Source organism: Vigna radiata, unplaced genomic scaffold, assembly GCF_000741045.1.
Source record: "Vigna radiata var. radiata cultivar VC1973A unplaced genomic scaffold, Vradiata_ver6 scaffold_51, whole genome shotgun sequence".
NCBI lineage: Eukaryota > Viridiplantae > Streptophyta > Magnoliopsida > Fabales > Fabaceae > Vigna > Vigna radiata.
In genome coordinates, this window is record NW_014542732.1 from 811,919 (window position 1) to 825,594 (window position 13,676).

Genomic DNA, 13,676 nt, shown 5'->3' on the forward strand with positions numbered 1-13,676 from the left:
TCATGCTAAGTAACTAAAAAGTCTTATACGGCCAACAAAGTCATAGCAACTTTAAAACATAGAACTAAAAGTATTTAGACATAAAAAGAAACAATGAAAGCATTTATATATTGACATTTTTTAGTTCAATAATTTACTATATTGCAAATAAATTGGATATGAACTTCAGAATAAACTATAATTTAATGTATAACAGTTAAAAAAAACTTCACAATAAAGCAATATTATGTAAGGGGGCACAGCCACATAGCCACTTTTTATTTGTAGCCTCTTTTTATTTGTTAAAAGTATTTGAATAATGAATGCAAGCAGCAATAAAATACTGGGGAACAGAAAATATATATGAAGCAGATGTAGTTTACTCAAGACACATTCTCTACTGTGTGTATTATTATATTCTTTGACTTTTTTGTTCTAATTGTAACTGCTCTGTATATTTTCATAACTGTAGTAAAAGTTAGTTTATAAAAATAAGTATAAAATAAATATTGAATTTCTTAACTGAATTTCAGTGATATTGTATACATCATTTATACTATCACTCATTATACTTTTGGTTGGATCTAACGATCCTCGGTGCAATCCTATGTATGGTAATCTCAGAGCTTGCAGTTTTTTCAGGTATGCTGTTGTGACAGGAGCAAACAAAGGGATTGGTTTTGGGGTGTGTAAGAAGTTGGCTTCAAGTGGGGTTGTGGTGGTGCTGACAGCTAAAGATGAGGAGAGGGGCTTGAAAGCAATTCAAACACTGAAAGAGTTTGGTCTCTCAGACCTTCTGGTTTTTCATCTGCTAGTGTTTTGAAAGCAATTGGCTTTGAGGTAATACAATTTACACAAAACACAGCAGGGAAAAACAAGGGTGTATCAATAGATCAACTAATCATAATGGAGTAGCCAAAGGATGCCCTATTTACTTCATACAGGAATTTGAAAATGCATTAGCTAGTTTCCCTAGCACAGTAAGGACTTCAAAACAAGAGCTAAAAGTTACACTTCGATGCTGCTTGGGAATTTGATGTGGATGATAGATGGCCACCCTCAGATGCCTGTCTCTTTCTAGGGAAGAATCCAATCTGCTAACACTCTGAAATAGACTTATGTTGCTTGATTGAGTGCTAAGGCATAATAATACAGAAACTTAGCCTTGGCAGCTAATGAAGTCATTTTGGTTCAATCTCTTCTTGTGAGCTCTAGGTTACTACCAGAGCCCCTATTATCTACTTAGACAATCCGAGTAGTGTGGCTCCAAGTCACATTCATGTGCCTCACTCTTGGACACTGAGCACACACAATTAGATATTTTCTTTGCCCTGAAGAAGGTGTTGATAAATCTCTCACTCTTGACCATGTTCTTGCTTAAGAACAAGTTGCTGACATTCTTACCTGGTCTCTTCTAAAGAGGTTCAGTTCTAGAATCTAAGAGCCAAACTCAAGAGTTCTCAGCTGCTCGTAGCTCTCCCCTAAATTTAAGAACAACCATATTTTTTTAATGCTCTTAATCTTTTCTGTGTTTCTCTTCTTAATATTGCATATGCATACCCCGCCACAGCTCATTTTACTTTTCAAGTTAACATAACACAACACTCATTAAAACTACCACTAGTTTCATTGGATTTCATTTAATCTGTCTCTTCAACAACTAAAAAATCTTTTACTTAAATATCTTTAGAAAATTGGTAGCTACTTACTTGAATATTAATATAATCTTCAGTATCCTCAATGTACTCTCGCAGCTTTAAATGAAAAAAAGAGAAGAAATAGTTAGGTAAAAGTAAAGCTCTCGTAAACAACACATTCAGAGTTTGAATAAAATTATTTAGACAAATTACACAGACTTTTAAAGAGATCAAACAAATATGAAAATAGTAAGCAACAGCAGATGGAAGAAGAAGACAACAAAATGAAAATTTCGAGAGTAAGATATAGGAGACAAACGAATCAGAAAGATTTCTCGACAGGTTTCTGAGCCGCGTGAACGAATCTAAAGTTCAATTTCCCAGAGCGAACGCAATAGAGCACCACGATGCCTCGACGCCTCGACGACGAACACAATGCTCAGCCCAAGCAAGGGAATAACAACACGAAGATGGTGTAGGAAAGGAGTTTGGGGGAAAATGATTCTGGTGAAGTTTTAGGAAGCGAAGAGACGAAGGCAAAGAAAATAGGGTTAGAGGAAGATTAGAGAAGGATAAAGATACTTAGACAACATTTTCTTGACAACATTTTCTTGACAACATTTGAACATCATCATACGTGTCATTGTGTGATTGGTCTATGGTGGTATCATTGTGTCATTTGGACCAATCACACAATGACACATATGATGATGTTCAAATGTTGTCATAAAAATGTTGTCTATGTATCATTATCCATTAGAGAATAAGGGAAATGATTAAGGAAGAACAAATGAGGCACAGAGCGGATAGATATTTAGGGGTTATTTTAAAATATTTAGGGGCGGTTTCAAAACGCAAAAAACACAGCGAAAAAAAGAGAGCTTTGGAATGCTACCACCGGGCTACCGCTTGAGCGGTGGAGAGTGCAGAAAAAAATGAAGTGTTGAAAAAATCCGCTGGCGTTGCGTGGCAGTTTTGATCCGTTGAGTTCCAGTTTCTCTTGTTTCACGCCTGAGTGCTACCGTTGAGCGTCATTTGAGTATTGCACTTACCGCTGAGCGCCATTTTTAGCACTAAGCGCCATTTTTAGCGCTGAGCGCTGTCAGCGTGGGCCTGAGTCAGTTTTCTATAATTTTTATGAACTATACAAGGGTTTAGTTGACCTAGAGAGTCTATCTTTTGAGAGAAATAGGTGCAGAAACACTCTTTTCACCCCTCAAAGGCAGATTTTGGATGCGAAAGCTCCAATCTACAACTTTTAGGGTTTTCTCTTTCATTCTATTCATTATTTTTATCTAGTTTCACCATGTCTATGGTGAACTAAACCTCCATTGTTATTGGGGAAACGATGCAATCCTTTGAAACTCCTATGTATTGAATTGATTCTTTATAATATATGTTTTACTTCATTAATTGTTAGGGGTTTTCCTCTACACTATATGCATGCTTTATTTAGGGTTTGTCGCTATGGACACATACGGGGAATTCTAGACTTAGGGAAATTCTCTCGGAGCAATATTACCTAGACATAGGGATAGGAGTACCGATTGCCTTTAAGCTTTTGTGCGAATGTAATGCATGATTAATTGCTAGGGATACAAGACATTGTGAACTAGTAATTAAGAGTAGGCTTTCTTCACCGAGACATCGGGTTTAAAGTAAATTAGAAAGTAGCATTAACATTAATGAAGGTGTTGAATTCGTAAATACATGAGAGTGGATAGATAAGTCGGAAACCCCAACAACATAATTCATCCATATATCATTCACCTACATATTCTTTTGGTCAATTGATCAATACTTGCATGAATATTTACTTTCTACATTATAAGCACTGATTTTCGCTTTTCAAGTCTTAAATAATCAACAAATCACATGACCGTTTAGGCCAATGAGTCTCCAGGGAAAATGATACTTGGTCTTACCATTTATATTACTTGATATGATTCGGTACACTTGCCGAAGTCTTAACAAGTTGTTGGTTCGTCATCAATTCCTTATCGACCTCATTCTGAATTTGAGAAATACATAGTGAGGGAGATGCAGTCTCTGAAAGTTCTATGCTAGAACACGATTCTAAATGTTTTGGCAATCAAAAAGCATCTGAACATGAATGGTTCTGATGAGGAGTTTGAAGCTGAAGAAGAGAATGATGAAGAAGAAAGCACTACTGAAGAAAGTGAAGAAGAAATAGGTGAAGAGGACAATGTTGCTGAAAAAAGTGCTAGTGACATGCTAATTAGCAACTTAAAGAAAAAGAAGAATGAGAAAAGAATATAGAGATCGTTACAAAGATCTTTGTTTTATCTTTTTTTTTTCATGTTTTATTTTGTTTGTCTTCTATAGTTGATGGCCTTACATGCCATTTATTTTGATTAGGCTGATTGTACTTATTTCTCTTAATATGAAGGACAATTATATTTCTATTTTCAATCTATCTGAGTGAATTACAATTTTTGATTGATGAATTAATCTGCTCTAGAATCGATTAAACATCTTGTATGTATGCAATTTGAACTTTCCATTGTCACATTCTTGTCATTGCATATTAATACTTAAACTGTGTTAATGATTACTATACTGCATAAATACTAAAATGTTTGATCTAGATAAGGTTGAAAGGTTATGTAGGGACATTGATTGCTGACTAAGCTGAGATGAGAATTCAACATTACTCTATAACAAGAAATCGATTAAGAGGAAGTCCAAATCGATTGAGATTCGTCATTTGGTTTGAAGTTTCTAAACTTCTGATTTTTTATATTTTAAACCATGACTCGTTATCTGTTATATGTTTATTCATCTTATATCTCTTTAAGATGATCTATTGTGTATTTGATATGACATAATTAATGATTAAACTGATTTGATTGATTCAAAATGTATCAAATTTGCTCAGATATGACTTTTGTAAAGCTTTCTGATACATTATTTGAACAATACTTGAGTGATACATACTCTGAAATGTCTCTGTTATGAATCTGTGATTTGATATTTGAATATGCATAATGATAGGGGATGATGATTTGGTTGTATAAATGTTTCACATGTTATAACAGGGGGAGAATATGATAAAATCATGAGACGATTATTGACAAGGGGAGCATCCATATTATTTTGTTACACTGATTGATGCTTATCTGTTTGCTTCATTATCTTTGTTTCAATTACTCGGTTAAAAATTCCTCTTTTTCTAATGTCTAAAGGGGGAGAAGTATTTGAAGTGATTGAACTGTGTAACTGCGATAATTGAAAATGTGTTTGATTGTGGATTGTACAACATGGTTTTATTAATCATGGTTGTGCATCATCAAAAAAGGGGGAGATTGTTGATAGGGGAAACACATGTTAGCTAAACCCACTCCTTGATGGTTGTTTTTGATGATGACAACACATAGTTAATAAAAACACATGAGTATGTACTATGTACTGTATTACATATATGCTTACTCTGAGATTTTCACATGCATATTGACATATTGTGTTGATAAATGCATACGATTGTGTTTATATAGTAATCATATCTATATATGCATAATATGTTTTTTGAAAATGGAAAAACCACATGCACCAAGCATATATGTATGGCTTAATCGATTATCGTGTTGTGTTAATCAATTGAAGTCATCAGACAACTTTAGCTTATAAACTATGGCCAAATAACAAGTTTTGAATCTATTACGTTAGTTGGTAAATCATTAAAACTCGTTTGTTTACACAAATATTTTTCAAGTATGTTGTGATGAATTTTGAGAAGAAAAGTTTTCAAAAATATGCTAAGTGTGCAAACTTAATTGATTACATGGATTATGTATTCAATTAAGTTTGCTAAAGATTTCAAAACTATTTCATGCTTGTCATAACTATTTCAATGGTCATATTTTTAAATATGTTGACTAAGCATTAAATGCAAATCGATTACATTAATTGAGCACTCAATTAATTGCTTTGACTATTGTTAATCTGTTATAAGAGTTTAATATAACTGTTTAGATTAATAGCGTAATCGATTAAAATGTGTCAGATTTGACTAACTCTATATATTGACCCATTGATTGAATTTCTGTAAGAGAATTGAGTTTAAGATTTTCATATCTGATTCAGATTGAGTTGCAAAGTCTTTCAGAGGTAATCAAACGCTCCAAGAAACAAGAAATTGTCGTGGTGTCCAAGTCTTAAAGATTTCTTAAGAGACAAGGTTGATTGATTTGAAGAATCTGATCCTTTTGCACAATTGAGGTGCTTGTTATGTGATCACGAGTTTCACAAACGTTGAGTGTTGTTGTTTCCCTGTGTGTGTTTCCAGGAAGAAGAACGAGGAGTTCTTGACTTTGAGTAGGTTCTCAAAGGGGTGATTGCAGGAGAGGATTGTTCTTGCGACAAGTCTGTTGTATTTGGCTATATTAAATTAGTGAGTTAGAGAGGTGATTTACATTGACAGTGTGGTCGATGTAAAGCCCTTGTTGTAAAAACTCATATCTTTATAATGCAATTGGCTTTCAATCTCGGGTTGATTGAAAGGAAACTGGATGTAGGCAGTTGAGGTCGAACCAGTATAAACTCAGAGTTTGAATTTTCTTCTCCCTATCTCTCTACATTAATCGATTACATTCTGCCTTTATTCGAATACGCATACTGTTACATTGCATACATTTTTTCTTATGATTTAAGAAAAGTTTAAAAACTTTGAGTATTTGCGAAAAAGATTTCAAAAGCGACCATTTTTATAAAACACCAATTCAACCCCCTCTTGGTGTTGAGAAACAAATCATGTCTTTTTTAACAACCACATCATGCGACTATACTCATCTACAAAAGAAACAAAGTACCTTTTTTGTACTAAAGAAGTATTCAAAAGGACCACACATGATAATGTACTAAATGCAACAATTCAGTAGCTCTCATATGCATGTGAGACTTGAAAACATTTCTTGGCTATTTTCCAAACAAACATTCTTCTCACATTTTATCAGGCGAAGAGATATTAGGTAATCTAATCACCATTTTCTTTGTTCGTTAATTGCTTGAAACTTTGGAAATTTAAATGGTCGAACCTCATGTACCAAATCCAGTTTGATTTATCAAGAATAGTGGTTGTGAAGCACTGACTTTCCACCTTGTGCAATCTGGTTTAAAATATTCTATTCTTTGACAAAGGAGACTTTAACACCAAACTTTGTCTTGAGTCATAAATCTTCAGAAGATTATCCTTCATGGTGATCGAGAAGCCTTTCTCAACTCTGACCTACACTCAAAAGATTACACTTTATACCAGAAACATATATTACATTCTCAACGATTTCTACCTTGTCTCCATCTCTTTTGATCACAATGTCACCAATACCTGCAATTGTCATGGTGCTATCACTAGCAAGCCTTACTTTGTTTTATCTAGTTGTATCAAGATTAGAAGTCAATCCTTGTGTCAAATCATGTGGTTGGAATATCCAGTATCTAGAAACCAATTTTCTAAAAAAAAGATCATCTTATGTTGTAAACATGAGCATGATAGGGTCTTCCTCAGACTCATCTTGCCCTACATAAGCCTTGTTCTCCGAATCTTTCTTCTTTTTTTCCTTTTCCATGCCAACAATTAGCTGCATGAGGCCCCCATTTTCACAATTCTAGCATTGAATCTTCTTTCTATCTTGACTTCAATTTCCACTTCTACCTCCTATGTTGGCCCTACTAGGGGATTATGGTTTATCATCGTGTTTAGACTGTTCTTGACTAAAGAACTCCCTTCCTTGTTAAATTTGTTATTGTACTTACCTTTCGTCCACCTTCCACGTGATCAACCAGTATTTGTGGAGACTTCCGCTTGAAGTGCATGTTCTTTAACACCTCTATCAACAATTTGCGACAGTAATTTCAATTCATGGGCCTCCAACAATCTGTGAAGCTCTTCTACCTTCATCATTTTAATGTCCTTAGATTCTTCTATTCCAACTACGAGGTAGTCAAACTTAGGGGATAATGTCCTCAAGATTTTCTCCACCACATTTTGTTCTGTCACCATTTCCCAACAGGCTCTTATGGAATTCACTAGCAGCTATAACTGATTGAAGTACTTTAGAACATATTCTTGATCAAGCATGGATAACAGTCTTCTGAGAGACTGCAACTTTACTTTCTTAGTCTTCTCAGCACCTCCATATGCTCTATGCAGAATATCCCAAGCCTCCTTAGTTATCTTCGCTTTGGAAAGTTTCTCAAAGTTGACAAGATCCACCAACTGATGGAGAAGACAACGTGTCTTGAAGTAATTTTTCTTGGCTACAATATCATCCTTCTCACAAGTGCCTTCTTTTATAGTTTCCAAGACTTCTTGATAACTAAGCATTGCTTCAATTCTTATCACCCAGTCATAATTTTTGCCATCCAGAATTGGTAGGATAGACAAAAAAATTTCCCATTCGTTCAAAACCATCGCCAATGTATAAGGTCTTTGTTAGGATTCTAATAATGGTCTAAAAACCGTTATTTTCATGCTTAAATTTGATATTAAAACACACCCTTTATGGCTTAGAATGAGCTTAAAATCAAGTAAAACAATTAGTTGAGTCATTGAGAGTCAAAAGTTGGTTTTAGAGGTATTATGCTTGGTTTTACATTGTTTTGCAGGGTTTTGAAGTGATTTGAAGATGGAAGTGAAGTAAGGTGGACTTGTGCTCATGAAAGATGGAGAAAAAGGATGAAAAGAAGAGCCAAATGAACCGTTGAGCGCCAGAATGGACTGCTGAGCGCCCAATGCGATTAGAGGCAAACCGCTGAGCGGTCATATAGGGCGCTGAGCGGTTGAACGATTAAAGGCAAACCGCTGAGCGGTTAAATTAGGCGCTGAGCGGTTGTCTGCTGGGCTTGAGGTTAAATTCTGTTATTTTTCTGTGTTATAAATAGTCCCAGTACGACTTAAAACCTCAATCTTTGGCAAAGGAAAACGTCCACAACAACTCTACATTCCTTGGAGGCCGTTCTTTGGATGCTTAGGCTCCAAACTACTCAATCTAGGGTTTATTCTTTCATTCTTCCATTGTATTTCATCTAGTTTCACCATGATAATGGTGAACTAAACCCTTTGTTGTTGGGGAACAATGTAATCTTTTGAAACCCTCATATATCCAAATTCTTATTTAATTCATATGCTTGCATATGCTTGATTTATCAATTGTTGGGTTCCTTACCTGTATTTAATGCTTTTATCGTTTAACTCATTCGGTAAATGTTGTTTGTCTTTATTAATACGGGAACGTACAATAATGTCATGAACTGGGGGGAATTCCTTGATTATGCTAATACCGCCTAGAGATAGGGATAGGACGGTCAATTGTATTTTGCTTCCGTTTATTATGCATTATTAGTTAGTAGGGGAGGCTAGAGATAACAAGCCGGTAATTAGTAATAGGCTCTTTTCGCAAAGGAATTGGGTTAAGGGTAGACCAAGAAAGTTTGCATGGCAATATGATAAATAAGCGAATTAAATAAGAAGAGTAGATATATTCTTAAGCCCCTGGCAAGTGTACCAGATCGTTATCAAGTAATATAATTGGTAAACCCAATATCGTTCTTCCTAAAGGACTCTTAGGCCTTACTTTTCATGTAAACAAATCGCGTTAGACTTGAGAAAAGAATTAAGTTGGTGGTTATATGCAAAGAACAAAAATAAACATGCAAATGCAGTTGATTCAATTGGTTTTAAGAAACTATGGATGAATGGTGTTGTTGGGGTTTACAATTTCATCTTATCCACTCTCATATATTTACTTTTCTTATTTACTTCACTTATTTATCCAATTGCCATGCAAACTTTCTAGCCTACCCTTAACCCAATCCCTTGGTGAAAAGAGTCTATTATTAATTACCGACTTGCTATCCCTAGCCTCCCCTAGTAACCAATAATGCAATGTGAACGGAAGCAAAATACAATTGATTGTCCTACCCCTATCCCTAGGTGGTATTAGCATAATCAAGGAATTTCTCACTAGTTCATGACATTACCGTACGTCCCCGTATCAATAAAGACAAACAACATTTACTGAATGAGTTAAACAATAAAAGCATTTAACAAAGATGAGATCCCAACAATTGATAAACAAGTATATGACAAGCATATGAATTAAATAAGAATTTGGATATATGAGAGTTTCAAAAGATTACATTGTTCCCCAACAATAGAGGGTTTAGTTCACCATTGTCATGGTGAAACTAGATGAAAATAATGAAAGAATGGAAAAGCAAACCCTAGATTTGATAAAAAGGAGCCTAAGCATCCAAGAAATCTCCTCCAAGGTGTGTGGAATTGCTCTGGACGTTTCTCTCTGCCAAAAGAATCACCTTCTAATTCGCACTGGAGCTATATATAAACTCAAAAAGATAACGGAAAGATTACAGAATCTAGCTAATAAAAATAGACAACCGCCTAGGCGCCTAAGTTCACCGCTCAACGGTTTGCCTCTTGCCGCTTTGACTGCTCAGCGGTCAGTTTTGCTTCTGAGTGGTTTCCCTCTAATCGTTTTGAGCACTCAGCGGACCATTCTGGCGCTTAATGGCTTTCTTGACCCTTCTTTTCATCATTTTTCTCCTTCTTTCATGGGTCTAGGTCCACCTTACTTCACTTCCATCTTCAATTCACCCTAAAATCCTGCAAAACAATGTAAAACAAGCATAATATCTCTAAAACCGACTTTTGACTCTCACAAAACTCAACTAAGTGTTTTATTTGATTTAAAGCTCATTCTAAGCCATAAAGGGTGTGGTTTACTATCAAATTTAAGTATGAAAATAACGGTTTTTAGACTCTTATCATATATGAGGATGGATAAGATGAAACCATTCATCCATAGTTTTTCCTCAACCATTGATTCACTGCATTTGCATGTTTACTTTTGTTTTTGCATTTAAAAACTTAAAATCAATTTTTCCTCAAGTCTCACGCAATTAGATTACACGAAAGTTAAGGCCTAAGAGTCCTTTGGGAAACGATACTTGGGCTTACCCATTTTATATTACTTGATAACGATATGGTACACTTGATAGGGACTTAACAGATTCTGGATAAGAAGCCTGACTTTCTCACAACACCCACTCACACATTTGCACACAAAGAGGAATAAACGAATGAATTGTATGCATTCACATCAATGAATTTCGAGTACAATGATGATACAGGAACCTAATCCCTCCACAAGGTCCAGGACCTGTCTATACAAAAAAATATGACTAACTAACTCAACAGAAATACACAGGGTTCTCTTTCATAGACCCTTCCTGCCTTCTCCTAACTACTAAAGCAGTTAGGTATTCTCACTACTTCTTCCTTATTTCATAAACTTTTCAGCTCCTAATAGTCTCATTCTTTGCTCTAGATACCACTTGTTACAAGGAAGGGAGAGGAAGAATAGAGAGATGTTATATACCTCAGTTTTATTACTATAGGGTATACAAGTATGACTTATTTATAGAGTCAACTACAACATACAATCTTTACTTGAATTAGTTACAACAATGAATACATTTAAATTTGTGCATATGTGAAAGCTCGTCTTCCTCCTATTGACTTCTCCGTAGAGAACATGCTCGTCTGGTTTATTCAAAAAAACTGTAGTCCTATATTCTTTTTTTATTATACCATACAATTTGAACTGGTTTCCGTAACATGATATCAACTATTCTTGAACGTCTATATATGAAATTAAATGCGACTCAACGATAAACTATAAAATAAAATAATAATAAAAAAAATAAGCAGATAAGCAACCATCATGATCATGCTACATATAACATTCAAGTCAAATCAGGAACATTAAATTTTGGAGGCTTTTTCAGAAGCTGGTATAAATAATCAATAAACTAGTGTTAGAACTTTGATTCTGGAAACTGATTCAGTGACCGTGGAGATCTATCTATGCAGTTTGTTTGGAGTGAAAATAGCTAGCCTGTTAATATCAGCAACAACTAGTTGTGGCATTGTTGGCTGGCTTGTCCTTAAATATGTTCCTTTTACTCTTAGCACCCTCTGCTAAGAGGCTAGGCGTATCCAAAATCTGTTGCACACACAGAACAATAAAAGAGTTAGCCATTTTCTATGATATTGGCAGTTCATAATCACGATTCATAGAATGCTTATTTGTTTCCAAGTTTCCCATGTTATGAACCAAGTTATCTCCGTATATGGTGGGCATATATATATATATATATATGTTATTCAGCATACCTTTAGAACAAGTTCTTCAAAGCATTGTTGTATGTTAACTCGAGTTTTAGCACTGCATTCGATAAATAGGCAACCACACTCCCGAGCAAAGTCTACTGCCTCTTTCTTGGTTACAACTCTATCACCCTCCTGAAAAGTAAATGTTATCCACATGCATGTCATGTCCTCTAACGAAGACCGAGAAAAGAAATATTTAGTGATGGTGACAGGTTCTAATATCACACAAATTCAAGATTTGAAATAGTCTTATACCGACGGAACAAACTGAAAATCAGATATGCAATGGTAACCTATGGACAATGACTAAGTTCAGTATTTCTATTAACCTAAATACAACAATCGATCCAAACAAACCTCCCTACGTATTTTTCTTTAAAACAAAACTAATACATAAAGAATCCTCCTAGAGGAAAGAAGATAAGCAATCAAGGATAGGAATCAAGAGGACTCAGAAGTCAAAACTCAACTCAAAACAAAACAGAACTAAGCCAAAACTGCTCCCCAATAACGGTATACATCTATCATTGAAAACAAGAAAGTGTATAATGATGATTATACATAATTCTTTTTTGACATGAATGAGATTAATTAGAAAGATGAAGAGAGAGCGTATGCCTAGGCCTAAGAATACTATTAATTGTATAGTGCATAACAGGAAGACTGCTATTCTAAATTTTTATATAGAGATTAATTAAGTTATGGTATGTACGTATAAAAGGTTTTATTGTACTCAATAAGATCAGCTATATAGAACGCTTAATAGCATTAGACTAAGAGTAAAAACCATTAAAAAAATAACCAAGAATTCATGACATTCATAGTTAATAATATGTCATAGGTTTTAAGCAAAAGAAACAGGTGAGAATAGGTGCTCAACAGAGAAAAGTTCATGAGAGGTGATCTTGAGTTCAAAGTAGAGAAAAGATTTGTTGGTTGGTGTTGCTGGAGATGAGCAATGTTAAGACAAAAATTATTAGACGCAACTAGACACATTAGCTAATAAGTGTAACTCCTCTTTTGACGATAACAAGAAATACCAAGATTTGGTTTACCTAACAAGTTTATTAAGTGTGAATCAACCTAAGATTGCTTCAATCACCAACAAACAACCAAATATCCTAATTTGAATGTTATATAAACAAACACTAGATGACTTATAAAAAAGATTAGAAGATTGAAGTGTTAAACAGTTATTTATGATCTCTACATACAACTCCAATGACATAGTGTGTTGGAAGTTCCACATCGACTAGAGATAAAGTCAAATTATAATATATAAGTGAGGTGCAAACCTCACCTTACAAGCTGGTTTTGTGGGGTTGAGTTAGGCTTAAAACCCACTTCTAATATGGTATTATAGCCATGATTAGAACCTATCCTAGCGAGTTCTAAGTGGGTATTTTCTGTTTCTATTCTACCCGTTGTCGGGCCAATATTGGACCACCCAATTTCTACTATCACGCACGATATGTCTATACCTCGGCGTGAAGGGGGTGTGTTGGAAGTCCCACATCGACTAGAGATAAGGCTAATTTATAATATATAAGTGAGGTACAATCCTCACAAGCCGGTTTTATGAGGTTGATTTAGGCTTAAAACCCACTTCTAACATAGTGGACGCAAAAGAAGATTATCCACATGTTTTAAAGCAGACTTAAAAACTTCAAGGAAGATCTTGACACACGCACAACCTACTTCTTGAGATACTAATGCTCATTACTGGGCGAAAGGGAAAGCAGAGGACTTGACTGCTAATCAGTTAAGTGGGTTGGGAAAGAGGTCTATATAAGGGCCTCTTAGTTGTATCAGTTGAGGAGTTAGATACTTTGAGTTTTGTTGACCGGTCT

The 13,676-nt window shown here is 35.0% G+C and overlaps 1 protein-coding gene across 2 annotated transcripts in view; it reads right to left on the bottom strand.

Annotated features, from left to right (window-relative positions):
- Positions 1-11,342: 11,342 nt before the first annotated feature.
- LOC106780690 (ras-related protein RABC1) overlaps positions 11,343-13,676 on the bottom strand; it is a 9,166-nt gene continuing 6,832 nt past the window's right edge. For both annotated transcript variants that reach the window (XM_014668992.2, XM_014668991.2), the window contains exons 6-7: positions 11,830-11,958; positions 11,343-11,659 (exon numbers count right to left, since the gene is read on the bottom strand). In XM_014668992.2, the coding sequence (XP_014524478.1) occupies positions 11,561-11,659; positions 11,830-11,958 (228 nt within the window). In that variant the 3' untranslated portion in view covers positions 11,343-11,560. The remainder of the gene's footprint in view (positions 11,660-11,829; positions 11,959-13,676) is intronic.